This window comes from Labeo rohita, chromosome 6 (genome assembly GCF_022985175.1).
Source record: "Labeo rohita strain BAU-BD-2019 chromosome 6, IGBB_LRoh.1.0, whole genome shotgun sequence".
NCBI classification, from domain to species: domain Eukaryota; kingdom Metazoa; phylum Chordata; class Actinopteri; order Cypriniformes; family Cyprinidae; genus Labeo; species Labeo rohita.
The window spans coordinates 10,460,430-10,477,980 of record NC_066874.1 but is presented as its reverse complement, the minus strand read 5'-3'; the positions used below and the strand labels follow the sequence as shown (position 1 = coordinate 10,477,980).

The 17,551-nt window shown below is 35.2% G+C and overlaps 2 protein-coding genes across 2 annotated transcripts; both read right to left on the bottom strand.

Annotated features, from left to right (window-relative positions):
* Positions 1-721: 721 nt before the first annotated feature.
* Positions 722-7,557, bottom strand: ecrg4b (ECRG4 augurin precursor b). The gene is made up of 4 exons (XM_051113357.1): positions 7,488-7,557; positions 5,773-5,820; positions 4,357-4,523; positions 722-998 (listed from the first exon to the last, which is right to left on the bottom strand). The coding sequence occupies exons 1-4, from the start codon at positions 7,555-7,557 to the stop codon at positions 849-851; spliced, it is 435 nt and encodes a 144-aa protein (XP_050969314.1). The 3' UTR covers positions 722-848.
* Positions 7,558-11,715: 4,158 nt separating this feature from the next.
* otos2 (otospiralin 2) lies at positions 11,716-15,757 on the bottom strand. The gene is made up of 4 exons (XM_051113100.1): positions 15,601-15,757; positions 15,393-15,465; positions 13,998-14,015; positions 11,716-12,559 (listed from the first exon to the last, which is right to left on the bottom strand). The coding sequence occupies exons 2-4, from the start codon at positions 15,460-15,462 to the stop codon at positions 12,375-12,377; spliced, it is 273 nt and encodes a 90-aa protein (XP_050969057.1). The 5' UTR covers positions 15,463-15,465; positions 15,601-15,757; the 3' UTR covers positions 11,716-12,374.
* Positions 15,758-17,551: the final 1,794 nt, after the last annotated feature.

Here is a 17,551-nt window from a genome sequence, read left to right as displayed (position 1 = left end):
CTATATCTCACAATCTTTGAGCTTGTATCATGCATTTCTGAGGGCAATTACCCTTTTTTTTTTTTTTTATTCAGAATTTCCACTCAAAAAATAAATAAATAAATACATTTTGAGGTAGTCCTCCCAACTAAATGTGGGAGGCATTTTGCAGCCACACTTAAAGAAGCCTTTAAAATAGGACAGCCTTCATTGCGCCACTGCATTCGATCTTTGGACTGCAGCCTTCAACTATTTATTAATATTTAGAATATGCTATTTATATAAGAATTTGATTAATAGAATTCTGGATAGCATTTTGTCTTTTGTCGTCTAGTCATTAGTAGTTTACAAATGAGGTTTATATTGCCATCAGCCTCAGATGTTGTGGCCTTTGTATGAATCGAGTCATGACATCACTATGTCTGCTAATCTGAACCTATTAATTTTGCATTTAAATGAGTCATGTTTATCTATTTTCAAATCCTTTTTGTAGATACTTACGTATGTCTGTGCAAGTGTCAGACTCACAATCCCTGTCATTTTTATTTAAGATGTAGCCACTTCAAACTACCATTATATTTACAATAGAGTCAGGATGTAATACAATCATAGAATACAAACAGGAAAAAGCACTCTCGTTTTTATTCACTGTGCATTCATTCCTCTCTCTACTTTGATTTGCTTCCCCTAAAGCAATTGCATAAACACACTCACATAATAAAAAACATTACACTATATTACACAGGAAAACACGACACATCATAGGACATACTATAGGTTCTGTGATAACACATTGCCGTAGCAAAAAAATGATTTACAAATCCACCAGCAGTCTCCAGCTCTCACAGCGAATGTAGGTTCTAGGGGTTTTAATAGTAATCATAATTGACATTGGCCCCGTGTCTGTAGAAACTGGGGTCCTGTTGACTCATAGGTGCATTCTCATCATGATGATGCTGGCGGCCCTGGTCATTTGATCTGGCCTGGTCCATCCAATAGGAAAGATCAGTCTCAAGTCTCTGGAAGTACACAATGATGAAATAAGAGCGGATATATTATGCACAAACACAACTGAGATTGACAGCAAATTAATGGAGAAAGAGAGGAAATGGAATGCACATTGCAGACCAGACTCCAACTTGTTTCACAAGTGTCACAACAAATCTGTCAGGAGCTCAGATTCAGTATTTGGGGTGGGGGCATTTGGCATTGTGTATTTAAACCCTTTCCAACAATGACTGTATGATTTTGTGATCCATCTTTTCACACTGAGGACAACTGAGGGACTCATATGCAACTATTATAGAAGAATCAAACGCTCACTGATGCTTCAGAAGTAAAAACGATGCATTAACAGCCACGGGTGCAAACTTTTGAACAGAATGATGTGTACATTTTTATTATTTTGCTTGAATATCAGATTTTATTTTATTTTTTATTTTTTTAATTGTTTCCCAGAATACAAAATAAGTTACCCTAATCTTCAAATTCAAAAAGTTTTTTACACATTTTCATTCTGTTAAAAATTTACACCCCTGGCATCAGTGAGCGTTTGAACCTTCTGTAATAGTTGCATATGAGTCCCTCAGTTGTCCTTGGTGTGAAAAGATGGATCTCAAAATCATACAGTCACTGTTAGAAAGCGTTCAAATACACAAAACTGCTGAAAAACCGAAGAATTTGTGGGTCCTGAAAGATTTTTCTGAAGAACAGTGGGCAGTTTAACTGTTCAGGACAAACAAGGGACTCATGAACAACTATCACCAAAAAAGAAAAAAAAAATCCACAAAACAGCTGTGGATCATTCACAACACAGTATAAGGAAACAAGTTTATGTAAGCTTTTGAACAGGGTCATTATTTTCTCTTGTGGACTATATGTAAACATCTTTTATGTGAAATATTCAGGTCAGTACTAAATAAAAAATAACATGCATTTTGTATGGTCTGTCTTATTTTGGTAAAATAATTAACATTTTGCAGATTTTGCAAGGTAAACTTTTGACACCAACTGTAGATAATGCTGCTAGTATTTTTTTTTTCCATTAATTTGCAAAGTAAATGGACTGAAGCTTCAAATAAGACACAAAAACACCATAAAGGTAACATGAAAATAGTCCACAAGACTTAATTTCAGGTCTTAAAGGGGTCATCGGATGCCCATTTCCCACAAGTTGATATGATTCTTTAGGGTCTTAATGTAAAGTCTCTAATATACTTGGATTAAAAATTCTCAATGGTTTTGTAAAACAACACCCTTTTTACCTTGTCAAAATGAGCTCTGCAAAAATCATCTCATTCTAAGGGTTTGTTCCTTTAAATGCAAATTAGCTCTGCTCACCCCGCCCCTCTCTTCTCTCTGTGGAATGACAATCTTGTTTACTTTAGCCGCATTTAGCCGCTAAACTTCCTAATTACCACGTTATAAGGAAAGGCGATCACAAATATTCATAAAAAAACGCTTATACACACTAATGCTGTAAGTGAAGCTGGATCATGAATAATTCGCGCAAACATAGACGGATATATGTAGATCGGGAGGTGCATTCCCTTCACAAACAAACATAATCCACTGCATCTTCAGCGGCTCAGATGTCGGGAGTAAATGACGACCGCTATGTTCATTATTACATCCAGCAACACAACACCTCAATCGCTCAATCGGAGATATTCTTGTCTAACTTACATCCCTGCTTCGGCATCGAAACAAGGAAAGTTACTGGACTGTGACAGCTGGTCTGAGGTAAGAGCTCATCAATCAACTATCGTGGGAGCGGCCTTTCTGGGTGTGACGGCACACCGACAGGCATCTGAGAACAGCTCGATTTGAAGAGATTGAGATTTGAGGATATTATTTTTACAGCTTAATTAAAAACCACTGCATGGATTTTTATCATTATAGGGTAGATGTGTACATACACTGCCAACACACATTAATGTTCAAACAACATGAAAAAGTGAACTTAGCATCCGATGACCCCTTTAAGAATTGCTAGAACAGCTGTTTGTTAGGAACAATTGTAATTGTACTATATATAATAATAGTACTATATAAATAAAATAAAATAAAATAAAATAAATAGTACATTGTGTTTTGGCCACCAAGAGGAAAGTTCAGTGCATAAAGTCGTTTTTCATATAGATTTCTCTGTTCAGATCAATGTGTAAAAACGGCAGACAGGCTGAATTAAAATCCAGAACTCAAGTTCTGACAATAGGTAGATCGGCCCTTGTTTGTTACAAAAAAGGAAAGGAGTAAAACAGTAATTACATGTTTTCAGACAACCATTCAGATGTAATAATTGCTATGGTGTTTATCAAGCAACAACAAATACAAGATTACAGAGACAAGAGTCAGTGTTGTGAGAAATCGAGTTTCCACTGGGACACCAAGCAATTCCATCTTACAATTTTTACAATGTTTACTTTCAATTTAGAAATAAGTACTATTTGTCTTATATTTATTCAAAATAGGGTGGCATTAGCACTACTGAGCTCTATAATGTTTGTTTTGTTCACACTGGAAGCGACATTAGCAAAAAAAAAGCAATTAGTACATGAAAATTCTTGCATATAGCCTCTTTTGTGCTTTTAGAATAATTATTAACTGATAGTTGATGGAGACCTGATTTCAAGGGAGAATCCATTTTCTCACAACGCTGGTTCTAAAATCTCCCTCTTCTATTCACTGTCACATAGCAAAATAAGAGTGTCATCGCTTAGTTTTATGGAACAGCAGTGCCACTGGGCATGTGACCAAAAATACAAATCTTATTGATTGGTCATCTTCATTTGCAGTGCGATAGAAGAGAGATTAGAACAGCTCTTTGCAAAACAAATCTGCTGGTCTAAATCAGGAATGCCAAAACTCGGTTCTGGGGCCAGTGTCATAGAGTTTAGCTCTAACTTGCCTCAACACACCTGCTGGGAAGTTTCTAGTGTGTCTAGTAAGAGCTTGATTAGCTGGTTCAGGTGTATCTAATTGGGACTGAGCTAAACTCTGCAGAACGTAGGACTGAGTTTGGACACCCTTGGTCTAAATAAACGCATTGACTCATTCATTCAAATTAAAATGTTTATCGCAGCACCAAAATTTCACACGAACATTCGTTTTGGTGTGAACAGACCTTTTCACAGAAGAAAGTCATTCGTGCATACACACAAGAACAGCTGTGTCCAGCAGGACACAGGTGTCAGTTGAGCCAGTGTTATAGTATGCATCAATAGTCATCTGCACTACACTGTTCACATAGCAAATTGTTCAAATCACTCACAGCCAAGACATCAACCTGTCCTCATTATAATTATATATAGGCTATCTTCAGTGACTTTGCTGATAACACAATAACACAATTTGTGTAACTACTGTTTTACTCACCGCCTCATCGTAGCCCATGTACATGAACTGCTGGATCCACTGTTGGACATCAGGACGGCTCCGATCCCATACATTTCTCTTAGACCTGTGAAAAACTGAGAGAAACTCTTTAGCCTTGGACTGCGACACTGAGATCTGTGCTTTAGGCCTGGCTTCCAGCTCCTTTGCTGTGAAAAGAGAAAAGGAAAAATTCAAGGCCAGAGTCAGAGATTAGATATGCTTCAGACCAGATGAGTTTAAAAGAGCAGGCCCCAGAGTAGAGTAAAAGAGAAACGTGTGTTATAGCACACAGATGATAACAGCCTAAAGGGACAGAGCCGCTGCCCAATTATCTGGCTCTGATGGTGACGCACAGAGACTCTGACCTGATCTACAGCCCAGAGCTTCCACACCTCCATGTTATAAATATCACTGATGTCTTTTGTTTATAATCATCCATGTTATCTTCCTTTGGAACATATCAGCTATCAATCTCTGTCAGCTTTGGGGGTCGGAGGGCATCAGGATACAATTAAAAAGATTTATAGCAAATGACTGAGTTATTGGCATGATGGGCAGGATGCATGATGAGGTGGAATATGGACTGGCAGAAAGAAAGTTAATACCTCATAGATCAGAAGTGTTGGGCATGTTACTTTAAAAAGTAATTAGTTGTAGTTACTAGTTACTAGTTACTAATGGCACTGTTTTTTAAATATCTGAATGTACACTTAGCATCAATCACCAGGATTATAATATGACATTATGACAATCTAGCATTAAACTTTAGTAATTAAAACTTTAGAATAACCATGTATGAATGCATATTTGTCATACTGACTGAACTTAGGACTTGTGGAGGTGCTTAAGATATTGTTTGTAATATAGTGTTTATATAAAAACTAAAAATAATACTGAAAAGATAAAACTACAAATTCTACTACTAATAACAAAATAAAACGCACTTAGGATTAATGAGCTGCTGGGTTTATGAATATTGATCACGTTGTCTGCGTTCGTTCGAAATGATTTGCTAAAATAATATCGTATATCCATAATAGGTGAACGCCAGCCAATGAGATTGCCGTTTGCACATTAGTTCCTAAAAAGTTTCTTAAAAGCTGAAGAATTCCAAAGGAACTCCATTATTCTGACAGGAAAATACAGCAAAGAATATCGTTTACATGTAGCGTGTCAATTCTGTGTGGTATATTGTGTGTGTGTGAGACATAAGTAACGCCACATTTTACTGTCAGTAACGGAAACGGCGTTGCAACAGGGAAACAGTAAATCGTTTGATTACTCATTACTGAAAAAACTAGCTACGCCATTTATTTATAACGCCGTTATTCCCAGCACTGTAGATCGCTAAAATCTTTAAAACATAATATATATCTACAAAACTTAATATATATATTAAGGCTGACATCATCTCACCATCTCGTTTTATGAGGATCCTGTGAAGTCTGCTTCCAGATGAACCACCTAAAACAAGCAAACAGATAAAGTTATCTGTAATTTCCATACCAGTTGTGAACAAACACCTATATGAAAATTATTGTAGATTAAAACTTGTGGCCCAAAACTCATATGTGACACACAATGATTAATTAACCTATATCTTCTGAAGCCCAAACTTCAGGACACTTGCCTACACATCCTGTATGGTCAACAGGAGATTCTAAAGGTGTAGGACAAATTATGTCAAATTTTGCCTATAGAGGGTGCAAAAAAAAAAAAACACTGGGGTACAAAAACTGGCCACAAAAATCAATTCATATACATAGGGTGTCTATATGATGCTGTGTCTATATATATATATATATATATATATATATATATCAGTACTGTGCAAAAGTCGGCCACTAGTATTTTCACCAGCTAAAAAATGGTTTAAAGTAAGTTATTTCTATCTTTTGCTGTAGTGTGTCAGTAAAAAATATTGGTTTACATTTCCAAACATTCTGTTTGCTATTAATTGTAATAATCTAGTGAGATTTTTGTTTGCACAAGGAGTTTGACAACGGCCAGTGCTCCACACAGAGATCTGATTTCACCATCATCCAGTCTGTCTCTGGAATGACATGAAGAAACAGAAAAACTGAGACAGACTAAATCCAGAAGAACTGTGGCAACATCTCCAAGATGTTTCAAGTAACCTACCTGCAAAGCTACCTGAAAAACTATGCACAAGTGCACATAAGGCAAAAGCTGCTTTAAACGCAAAGGATGGTCACATCAAATGCTTATTTATTTTAGTTAATAGATGTTCATTGATAAAGAAAATCTATTTATGACATTGTTTTTGACAGCGCATTTAATGTGCCTAACTGGCTAAAAATTTTAACAGTACTGTGGCTTTGTAGGTATAGGTCTCTTAAAGCATCTTGGAGATGTTGCCACACTTCTTCTGGATTTAGTCTGTCTCTGTTTTTTCTGTTTCTTAAGACAGACTGGATTGAATGATGGAGAGATCAGATCTCTGTTTGCACAAGAAGTCTGACAACAGCCTGTGCTCCATACAAAACTCTCACTGGATTATTATAATTAATGGCAAAATGAATGTTTAGAAATGTAAACTGATATTTCCTACTGATACACTACAGCAAACTTTAGACCGACTTTAACTGACTTATGCCTAAGACTTATTTTTGCTGTTGTGATTTTCCACACACGCTTTAGTCCTAATAAAAGCATACAATAAAATATTTCAAAAACAAAATTTTTACATTTGAAAATTTTCCATTTTAAAACAGGTTATTTTATGCACAGCATAACGTTGGAAACGTGGTTGTAAATTCGTTTTAAAAAATAAAATATGTTCAGTACTAAAATGAAATGCAATTCATCCATATTTTTACTGTATAAATTGTATTATTGTATTGTTTTATTCTTTCTTTCTTTTTTTCTTTTTCTTTCTTTTAATCACACTGAAACCATGAGTCACTGTTACAAATGCATTGAAACACTTTGAAGTTGAGTTAAAAGTCAAACACTTTACAGAGTTTTAGGCCTTTACATTTTAGGTCACACTTCATAAAACCTGTTTACAAGGCTTGTAAGTTCACTACACGCTCATTAACTAATGAATCCACTTTGAAATGTGATGTCTGAAAGCCTCAAAATGGCTTGGAAATCTTTAAATGACATACCTGAGGGTGAGCAGAGAGACAGGATGCTTATGAGAAGGACGGCTTGAACACAGAGGTTGTGGAGTGACATGCTGTTGTTCTATCAGCTGTGGCTGCACTGTGTGCTGGGAAAGGATGTGGTCGGGGTGAGATGAACGACGAGGCGCCATCCTGGACGAACAGCAAACATTCCTACAGGCGACCTGTTAGCGCTTGTGGAAGAATGTGTACAAGGAGGCCAACAGAAACCCCTGACCCCAACAAATACCACAGTGTGCGTGATCTTTGAAGTGTGCTGGGTTTTATGTGGTTTAATGGTCTCAGGGTTTTATTTAAACCAAATTTTGGTTAATTTTGTGATCAAAACAGGTTCTTATCATAAAGATAGTCTATTAACACATTCTTGCTGTAAGAATGATTATCACAGAATTATTTATTAATATCAGGAATATTCAGCAGTCACTGACTGATTTCTAAGTTGACATTGCCCAGTCAGAGGAAACAGACTGTGGAATATTTAATTTATGCTGTGAGACTAGTAATCCTATTTTATGCTCATTTTTCTTTCCTGTTTTTCTAGAGGGTATATTTCAAGGCAAAAGCAGCAAAACAACTTGGGAGGGAGACAGATGTTTTTCCAGATGTAATAAGCATCTTTCTTTGTCTTTCTAACTTCTAATATCCTGCCACAGCTTTGAGGTGCCTTGCACGCTGTAGGACATCAGCTAAGGCTTATGACTATTTTACAGGGACCCAAACATACTGTAACTGTACAGTGGTAGCTTTGTGTTTGTATGTTTATGAGTGTAAACCTACAATGCAGGACTGACAGTTTTCATGGCATCTGGCATCTTGAGTTGGCTTGAGTTCTGAAACAATACAAAATTTGATCACAATAAATAAATAAATAAATTAGGGCTGTCAGTTTAATGCATTAACATAATTAATTAGTTACAAAAAAAAAAAAAAATCAGAAATCAAAAGAGAGTTCTTTAGAATACCATCGTCAAAGATGCCCTATAAAGCTTAACACAGATGTTTATGATCAGTCTGATGAAACCTGAATGAAGTCAGTTTAACCATAAAATTTCACCACTCTGGAAAGAGGAAGAGGAAACTATTTAACATTTATTCTATTTTCATTCTTATTCTAAATGATTCTGTCTTAAAATATCAGCTTCCCCACTTCCTGTGTTCAACTAGCTGTGTAATATTTCCATAAGTAAAGTTCTTTCCATTGTGATGTTTCTGACAATAAGAAGTTAGATGTCTTAAGCTTTATTGGTATGATGGGTAAATATCATATCCACAAAGCAAGGTACCTTAAATTTAAACCCAAGAAAGAAAGAAAGAAACCTGAATTTGATGTAAACCATTTCTTCTTTCTTTCTGGTGCTATGCCAGGCCTTTATTGCAGCTGACTTCAGCTGTTGTTGTTTGTTTGTGGGTCTTTCTGCTTTTAGTTTTGTCTTTAGTAAGTGAAATGCATGCTCAACTGGGTTGAAATCAGGAAACTTACTTGGCCATTGCAGAATATTCCATCTTTTTACCTTCAAGAACTCCTGGGTTGCTTTTGCTGTATGTTCTGGGTCATCGTCTATTTGTACTATGAAGCACCACCCAATCAGCTTAGCTCCATTTGACTGAATCTGGGCAGAGAGTATATCCCTATACACTTCAGAATGCTTCCGGCTGCTTCTGTCCTTTGTCATATCATCACTAAACACCAGTAAGCTAGTGCCACTGGAACCCATGCATGCTCATTCCATCACACTGCTCCACCGTGTTTCACAGATGATGTTGTATGCTTTGTATCATGAGCTGTTCCAAGCCTTCTTCATACTTTTTTCCTCCCATCATTCTGGTACAGGTTGAACTTAATTTCAGCTGTCCAAAGAATGCTTTTCCAGAAGTGGTCTGGCTTTTTAGAAGTCTTATCTGGCCTTGTTTGCACCTTATGGTGAACCTCTGTATTTGCTCTTATGAAGGTCTCTCTTGATTGTAGACTTTGACAGTGACTTTGAGTGTTCTTCACTTGGCTGGATGTTGTGAAACGTTTTTCTTTACCATGGAGAGGGTCATGCAATCATCCACCACTGTTGTCCTCTGTAAACATGTAGGCCTTTTTTTGTTGCTGAGCTCACCAGTGTGTACTTTTTTTTTTTTTTTTCTTTTCATAATGTACCAAACAATTGATTTGGCCACTCTTAATGTTCCTGCTATCTCTCTGATGGATTTCTTTTGTTTTTGAAGCCCAACAATTGTCTGTTTTACTTGCATGCTGAAATTACTACTTTGACCACATGATGTGGGTTCAGAGCAACAGCTGCCAAATGCAAATGGCACACTCAGACTCAACTCCAGACCTTTTACCTACTTAACTGATGTAGAAAAACTGAAGAAACAGGCCACAACTGTCGATGAAACAGCTTTTGAGTCAACTGTCCAAATTCATTTTATAACTGTAACCTGAATATGTTTTATACATTTTAATAAACATATATGGACCTGACTGTAGTTCATACGGGAAGTAATGTATTAGACCATTACTGCATGAAATCATATTTAAACTTATAATATTTTACACAGATAATTTAAATATGTATCATTTCAATGTCCCAATTCTTTTTCTCACACATCACCGAATATAACTATTAGAACTTGCAGTTCCGAGATTATTTCCCACAATTCAGATTTTTCTTCTCAGAATTCTGAGATATAAACTCAACATTTGCAAGAAAAAAAAGTCTGAATTGTGAGATATAAACTGAAGATTAAATTTTTACTCTTTAATTCAGTGGTTTCCATAGACTGCTAATGCAGAACTGTCATTTTCTGTCACCGGGTTGGCTCCCCCCACAAGAAACGTTATCGCTGTTTGCAAACATCCAAATGGTCTATACATATGGATGTGTATATAACTATATATACTACTACATGCATTTTTAACATTTCAACTTGTATGAATTGACATGACTTGAACGATGGTAAATTTGTAAATTCTAAATGAATAAACATTACCTTTAATATGTGCTTATTACTAAAATTCTGTAAAAATGTTATGATGTCTTTCAGAAGTCATTTTAATATGCTGATTTGCTGCTCAAGAATAATTTATTATTATCAATATTTTTTAAAGTTTTGTACATTTTTTTCAGGACATTTATAATGTTACAAAAGATTTCTATTTCAGATAAATGCTGTTCTTCTGAACTTTCTATTCATCAAAGAAACCTAAAAAAAACTACTCAGCTGTTTTCAACATAATTATATATATATTTTTGGAGCAGCAAATAAGAATATTAGAATGGTTTCTAAAGGATCATGTGAAGAGTAATGATTCTAAAAATTCAACATCGAAATCACAGGAATAAATTACATTTTAAAATATATTCACATTGAAAACAGTTATTTTAATATGTTTTTAATAGTAAGATTTCTAATGTTTTTTAAATGTCTTTTTATGTCTCTTTTGCTCACCAAACCTGCATTTGTTTAATCCAAAATACAGCAAAAGCAGTATGTTTCAACAGTATGTTGAAAAAAGAGTATTTTCAGTAATGAAATATTTTTACTATTAGTAATGTAAATAAAGTTTTCTATGTGAATATATTTTAAAATGTAATTTATTCCTGTGATTGTTGAATTTTTAGCATCATTACTCGACACATGATCATTGAAAAAGCCATTGTAATATTCTGATTTGCTGCTCCAAAAATATATATATAATTATGTTGAAAACAGCTATACAGTAAATTTTTTTTAGGTTTCTTTGATGAATAGAAAGTTCAGAAGAACAGCATTTATCTGAAATAGAAATCTTGTGTCACATTATAAATGTCCTGAAGAAAAATGTACAAAACTTTAATAATAATAATAATAATAATAAAATTATTCTTGAGCAGCAAATCAGCATATTAAACTGATTTCTGAAGGATCATGTGACACTAAAGACTATATTAAAATAGAAAGCAGTTATTTTAAATAGCAAAAATATTTCACATATTACTTTTTTTTGCAGATTTTGGATCAAATAAATGCAGGCTTCATTATATTTAGCCACAAGTCTTAGTCATCCACACGACTGCAGACCATCAATTAACATCTTGTGAAGTGAAAAGTTGCACGTTTATAAGAACCAAATCCATAACTAAGCCATTTTAACTAAGTCTAAGTCTATAATCCATTATAATGTTTCGCCCAGTAAAAAAAGCTCCACCACCTGTTGTCCTCTCACATCAAAATCCACAGACATATAGATGATTTTGTTTATTAAGAACTTTTTATTTTACTTTTTTTTTAATCATGTTGTGTTTATATTTCTTTGTATTTTCTAAAAGCACTTATGACGGCATACTGACAGTACACATCACTGCATACTGGAGTGATTTTGCTACAGTCGAACACATAAGGACTGTGTTCCTGCATGCACTGTACTTGTCCTGAGGGGGATGACCCTCACTCAGAGGTCATCTCTGTGCACCTGGACTGCATTCCCACCTGATAACAGCACACCTGCGTGCCCTGTTGTGCTACTCAACAATAGCTATTTGCCCTGTGTAGCATATACGTTTATATTGTTACACAGTATATATTTTTTATTTTGTAGCAAGTACAAATCCAGAGTGCACATTTATGTGAAAGAAGAACCTGCAGTGACTTTTTTGTCCAAGCAATAAAAGACAGTTCATAAGGAAGACACTTTTACCAGATTTTGGATGCTGTTACATAAGGGGTTTTACGTAACTTTTAAACAAAAAAAAAAAAATTGACCTTTCTCAGGGTATCCTGCCTGGCTCAGATCAAGTTAAGCTAAATAATAAAGACTGTTTGTCTCTTTTTCCAAAAGCTGTGCCATAATGAAAGATGCAAATGGTCTGCACAACACAGACTCCAACTCAGATGGCATTATTCTTCTGGAGCGGGAGGGTCGTAACCCAGGCGGCTGGCAGAAGGAAAATGAGCCCAGAAGGTTCTGGCTAATTCCTCAATCTTGTCATAGCCGGCGTGAGAACGCAGCTCTTCAATCCAGCCGAAAAAATCTGAAGATGTCAGCGCCCAGTTAGGCACACTCCTTTTGTCCCTTGATTCAGCTATAAGCCAAGCAGAAAAGCAAAAAAAGGTCAACAGGAGAGATCCAAGAACAGATCTTCATACACAACATCAATATTCAGTGCTAAATCATGCAGTGTAGTATCAGTTACAATTACGTAATCTGTTTGTTTTTAGTCACTGTGTCCTGAGGCTAATGTGCATTGACAAAATACTAATTTTGGAGTAATTGAACCTAACATATGTACTAATATTTAAACTGCTGTAGATTTATGTAACATTGAATTCTTAGAATGACCACACATACAAAACAATTTTTTTTCAGGACGGGTGTAACGATGTATTCATACCGAACCGTCACGGTACGGGCATCTCGGTTTGGTGCATGATGCCTTACAACAAATACAGGCAATTCACCCTCAATCCAGAAGGGGGCACCCGCAGTAATGCAACGCTGTTTGATAACCGCCGGCAGAAGAACAGCGAATGCCAGGAGTTGCGCACTTGAAAACAAAGCCCACTAGACAGTGACCATGTGCTGATTCTGAATGCGTCTCTCACTGACAAAGGAGTATACTTTAAAGCAGGGGTCACCAGATCTGGTCCTGGAGGGCCAGTGTCCCTCTGGAGTTTAGCTCCAATGCTAATCAAACACACCTGAACCAGCTAATCAAGGTCATACTAGGTATACTTGAAACTTCCAGGCAGGTGTGTTGAGGAAAGTTGGAGGTAAACTCTGCAGGACACCGGCCCTCCAGGAACAAGTTTGGTGACCCCTGCTTTAAAGGCTTGCACACTCAGCAGTCTGCAAAATGGAGCTTTGTGCTGTTGTACCCTACCTCTCTCAACCGGCACAAATCCAAATATTCCATATTTCCATTTTTGCAATGCATTCAAATGCTGAACTATTATTTATTACGTAAATTGTAGACTTTGTACTTCGCGTTCTAACAGTGACATAGTGAGGTGGGCGTGCTTATGTTTGGTTCACCGTGTTTTATTTTGATAAAGTGCCAACTGAGCTGTCAAGTTAGCAATGCTAAAAGCCTGGAATTGATACGTTTTGTGTTTGTGTGTGACGACGTGATTACTTCAACTTTCCTCACACCAGCAAAATCAATTTAGAAATAGAATGTCACTTTCTTATATTTGAGTTTCCTTTCTGTCACAAAACTGAACTGAATCTCAGCAAATATAGGCTACGTTACGTTTTTTTTTTTTTTATTTGTACTACTGTCTGTTTAACATAAATGAAAAGAAACCTGGTATAGTAGATTTGTTTTTTTTTGTTTTTTTTTTGTTTTTTTTTTCCTGTTGTACCAAAATCGTATTGAACGTGACATCTGTGACCGCCCTAATTTTTTAATTTATGTGTCAATTTTTCATTTTTCCAATGCTCATATTTTAGGACATTGTAGGACCCTGTTGCACTATGCAGGATACAAGTGAAATCATTTCTAAAGAGGATTTATAACTCACCTTGGTTTTCCACTGCCTCTGTAAGGGAAACAAATAGAGGGCTTTGAATATATAATTAATTAAATTGATATAAAAATATATAGATGTAAAGAGAGCAGAGATGTAACTCTTTCAAGGCAAAAAAACAATAAATGAAAGTAAGAATTATTCACTAAGTCATGCGTAAAGCTTGTATAAAATGTGGCACATCCTGTAGGAAAGCGGACAGTAGTAGCGTGACTTTTTAAATTACTATGCTGACCTTAATTTAATCTTAATCAATCCTTTCCTTTCTGAAGAAAAAAGCGTGTAAGTAATTTCATTCAGAAAACCGAATATTTCAACTAAATGACATAGAGAGTAATAGTTCATGTATATACAGTGTTCAGAGTGCTTCTGAAGATCTTGGATTTAATCCCAAGGATATCACACTATTCATAACCTTCCATTCATCTGTTATCCCTGCTATCTTTGTACAGATTCTGTATTCACAGCGGCTGACTTGCATACATGCACACACAGATGCGCACACACATACAGGTTAAAAAAGAAAAAAAGCAGAGCTGACTGATTTTGTAAGCAGTCCCGTGTTTGAGAGAAACATAAGCTTTAGTCTGTTTTCAATGTTCTGCCAGTGTTCCTTTTCAAGTTTGACAAATCCAGAATATTTTAGCTAAAAAGTATGTAAAATCTGGTAGCCTTTAGCTGTTTTACATTATTTCTGGCATCTTTGCCAATCTTATGTAGTTCACAAGAGCTATCACTGAGAAGAATTTGAACTGAATGCTCCAACTGGACTTTCTATGAAACCTGTTTATAATGCATTATAAGAGTATTTTAATACATTATAATGTATGCGTATTGCCTTACAAACACTTTTGTATCATTAATCATAAATTACAGCAACACTTATAAAGACAATTATAGCTTGTGCAGATCTTAAACATCAAGATATGAGAATTATATTATAAATATAATTTACATACACTATTATTCAGAAGTTTGTGATCAATAATATTTTTTAAGAAAATAAATATAAACTTATTCAGCAAGGATGCATTAAATTGATCAAAGTGACAGTAAAGACTTTTACATTGTTAGAACATTTTTGAAATAAATGTTACTTTTAACTTTTTATTTATCAAAGAATTCTGAAAAAGTTGTATCACATTTTACACAAAAGTATTAAGCAGCACAACTATTTTGAACATTAATGACAGTAAGAAATATTTATTGGACATCAAATCAGCACATTAAAATGATTTCTGAAGGATCATGTGACACTGGAGACTGCAGTAATGGCTGCTGAAAATTCAGCTATTTTAAACTGTAATATGTCAAAGTATTACTGTTTTAACTGTGTTTTTGTTTACTGTGTTACTGTGTTTAAATTGTCAAATTGTCAGCTTTTCTTACCTGTGAGACAGAGCAGTCCAAGCCAAACCAAACACAAGAAGAGTGAGAAACACAGACGAGACATGGTCATCCACTGAAAGTACAGCAACAGACTCAACATTAGGCTCTATGGTCATTTTCTACCCATTTTTAAACTTCAAAGAGATTCAAAATTGTATTAAAAGAACCACAGAAATGAATCTTGCATCATTTGTCTGCTTAAAATTACCTGCAGCAGCTATTCCTGGAGACTGTGGTGTGTCTTGGTGTCCAGACCTTTAAGTAGAACGCCAAGTCAGTGCCGAAATGGTCTTGTTTACCTTTCACATGGACCTTTCATATGTCATACCCTTCATTTCTTTGCTTGTTTACTCTATACCTCTTTGTTTGCATGGGATTCTGGCACTTCTATCCAGAGCTGAAAGAATCCCTTGTTAAAGTAGAGGCCTTGCTGTCCAAAATTTCACAGACTGAAGAGATCTCAGAGAAGCCTTTCTCTGTGTTTCCACCTCTCTCTCTCTCTTTCTCTTTTTAGAATATAATGTTGTCAGTATGTGTCAGTTTCAAAGAAACTTTTCACTTTGAAATATCTGTTGTAAATTACATTTTCAGTTGCACATAAAAAGTCTACTGAAAAGTAGTTTATAATGCATGAAAAAGTAATTCTCTTAAAATAATTTGTGCTTTTAGATCACCAAAGCACTTACGGAAAAAAAAACAGGGCTGATATTTTGATCAAGAAATGTTTACTGTACTGTAGCTGTCTGTGTGGTTTATAATTTTCTCCTTCTTATTATTTTCTGAGAGCCAAACAGTTGTCCACTGAAAGAGGAATATAACAGACTTACATTCAAACCGATCAGGCACAACATTATGACCACTGAGACAGATGAAGTGGATAATACTGATTATCTCTTCATTACGGCATTTGTTAATGTGTGGGATATATTAGGCAGCAAGTGAACATTTTGTCCTCAAAAAGAGTTTAAGTGTTAAGCTAGGCTCGGCTGGATTTTGCTGTCGCGGACAGATTTCCACAGTCTGGGACAAAACCCCCGGATCGCATTTCGCGAAATATTACACTATACAGACTACTCATGATTTACTTTACCTGTTAGTCTTAAATTATTTAATGTATATTTAAATTAATCTGTTACGAAACATGTTATTATGACAGCCACTGTAAAATTCAATATATTTTAACAAATAGAATATATTTTAACAAATAGAAATTTTATAATTTATAATTTGTTAATTTAAAACTGCATTATGTGCAATTTACATGTTTGCATACCTTTTTTTATTTGAGTGGTGATTATTATATTTAAAAATAAATACTAATTAAACTTAAATTTGGGATAAATTGTTAGGCTAATCGTGTGTATGTAAAAGCGCTTCCGATAGTTTAAAGCATAAACTGAGGTAGATTTTTATCTAAGAAAATTATGATTATAACTGAATGTATTAAAAGAAAGAGCAACTTGTTCAGTAAACCACTATAATAATAATAAAAATAAAGTTTAGTTTTTCCCCCTGCTGAACCGAAATTATAATAATAATAATAATGCATTTTATCTAAAGGCGCCTTTCAAAACACCCAAGGTCACCTCACAAGAAAAAGAAGAATAGTTAATACAAAAAATACAAAATCACTACACAAAACAAAACAAACAACAAACACTCCATATGTAAAAATAAAATACAATAAATACTGAAAACATATTATAAAAAAGCCTGTCTAAAAAGATACGTTTTAAGACGTTTTTTAAAAGTCACCAAACAGTCGCTGTTGCGGATATCAAGGGGAAGAGAGTTCCATAAGCGGGGGGCAGCATAGCTGAAGGATCTGGCACCCATAGTAGTTAGTCGAATCCGAGGTACCACAAGAGAAATTGAAGATGAGGATCTGAGAGCACGTGAAGGGGTGTAAACCTGAAGAAGTTGAGTGAGATATTGAGGTGCAAGGTTATGAAGTGCCTTATATGTGAGTAGCAAAATCTTGAATTCAACTCGATACTTTACTGGAAGCCAGTGCAATTTCTGAAGAACTGGAAAAATGTGCTCAGTAGAAGGTGTTCTAGAAAGGATACGAGCTGCAGAATTCTGAACCAACTGGAGCTTATTTAGCAATTTAGAGGGAACACCAGTTAAAAGGGCATTACAATAATCAATACGAGAAG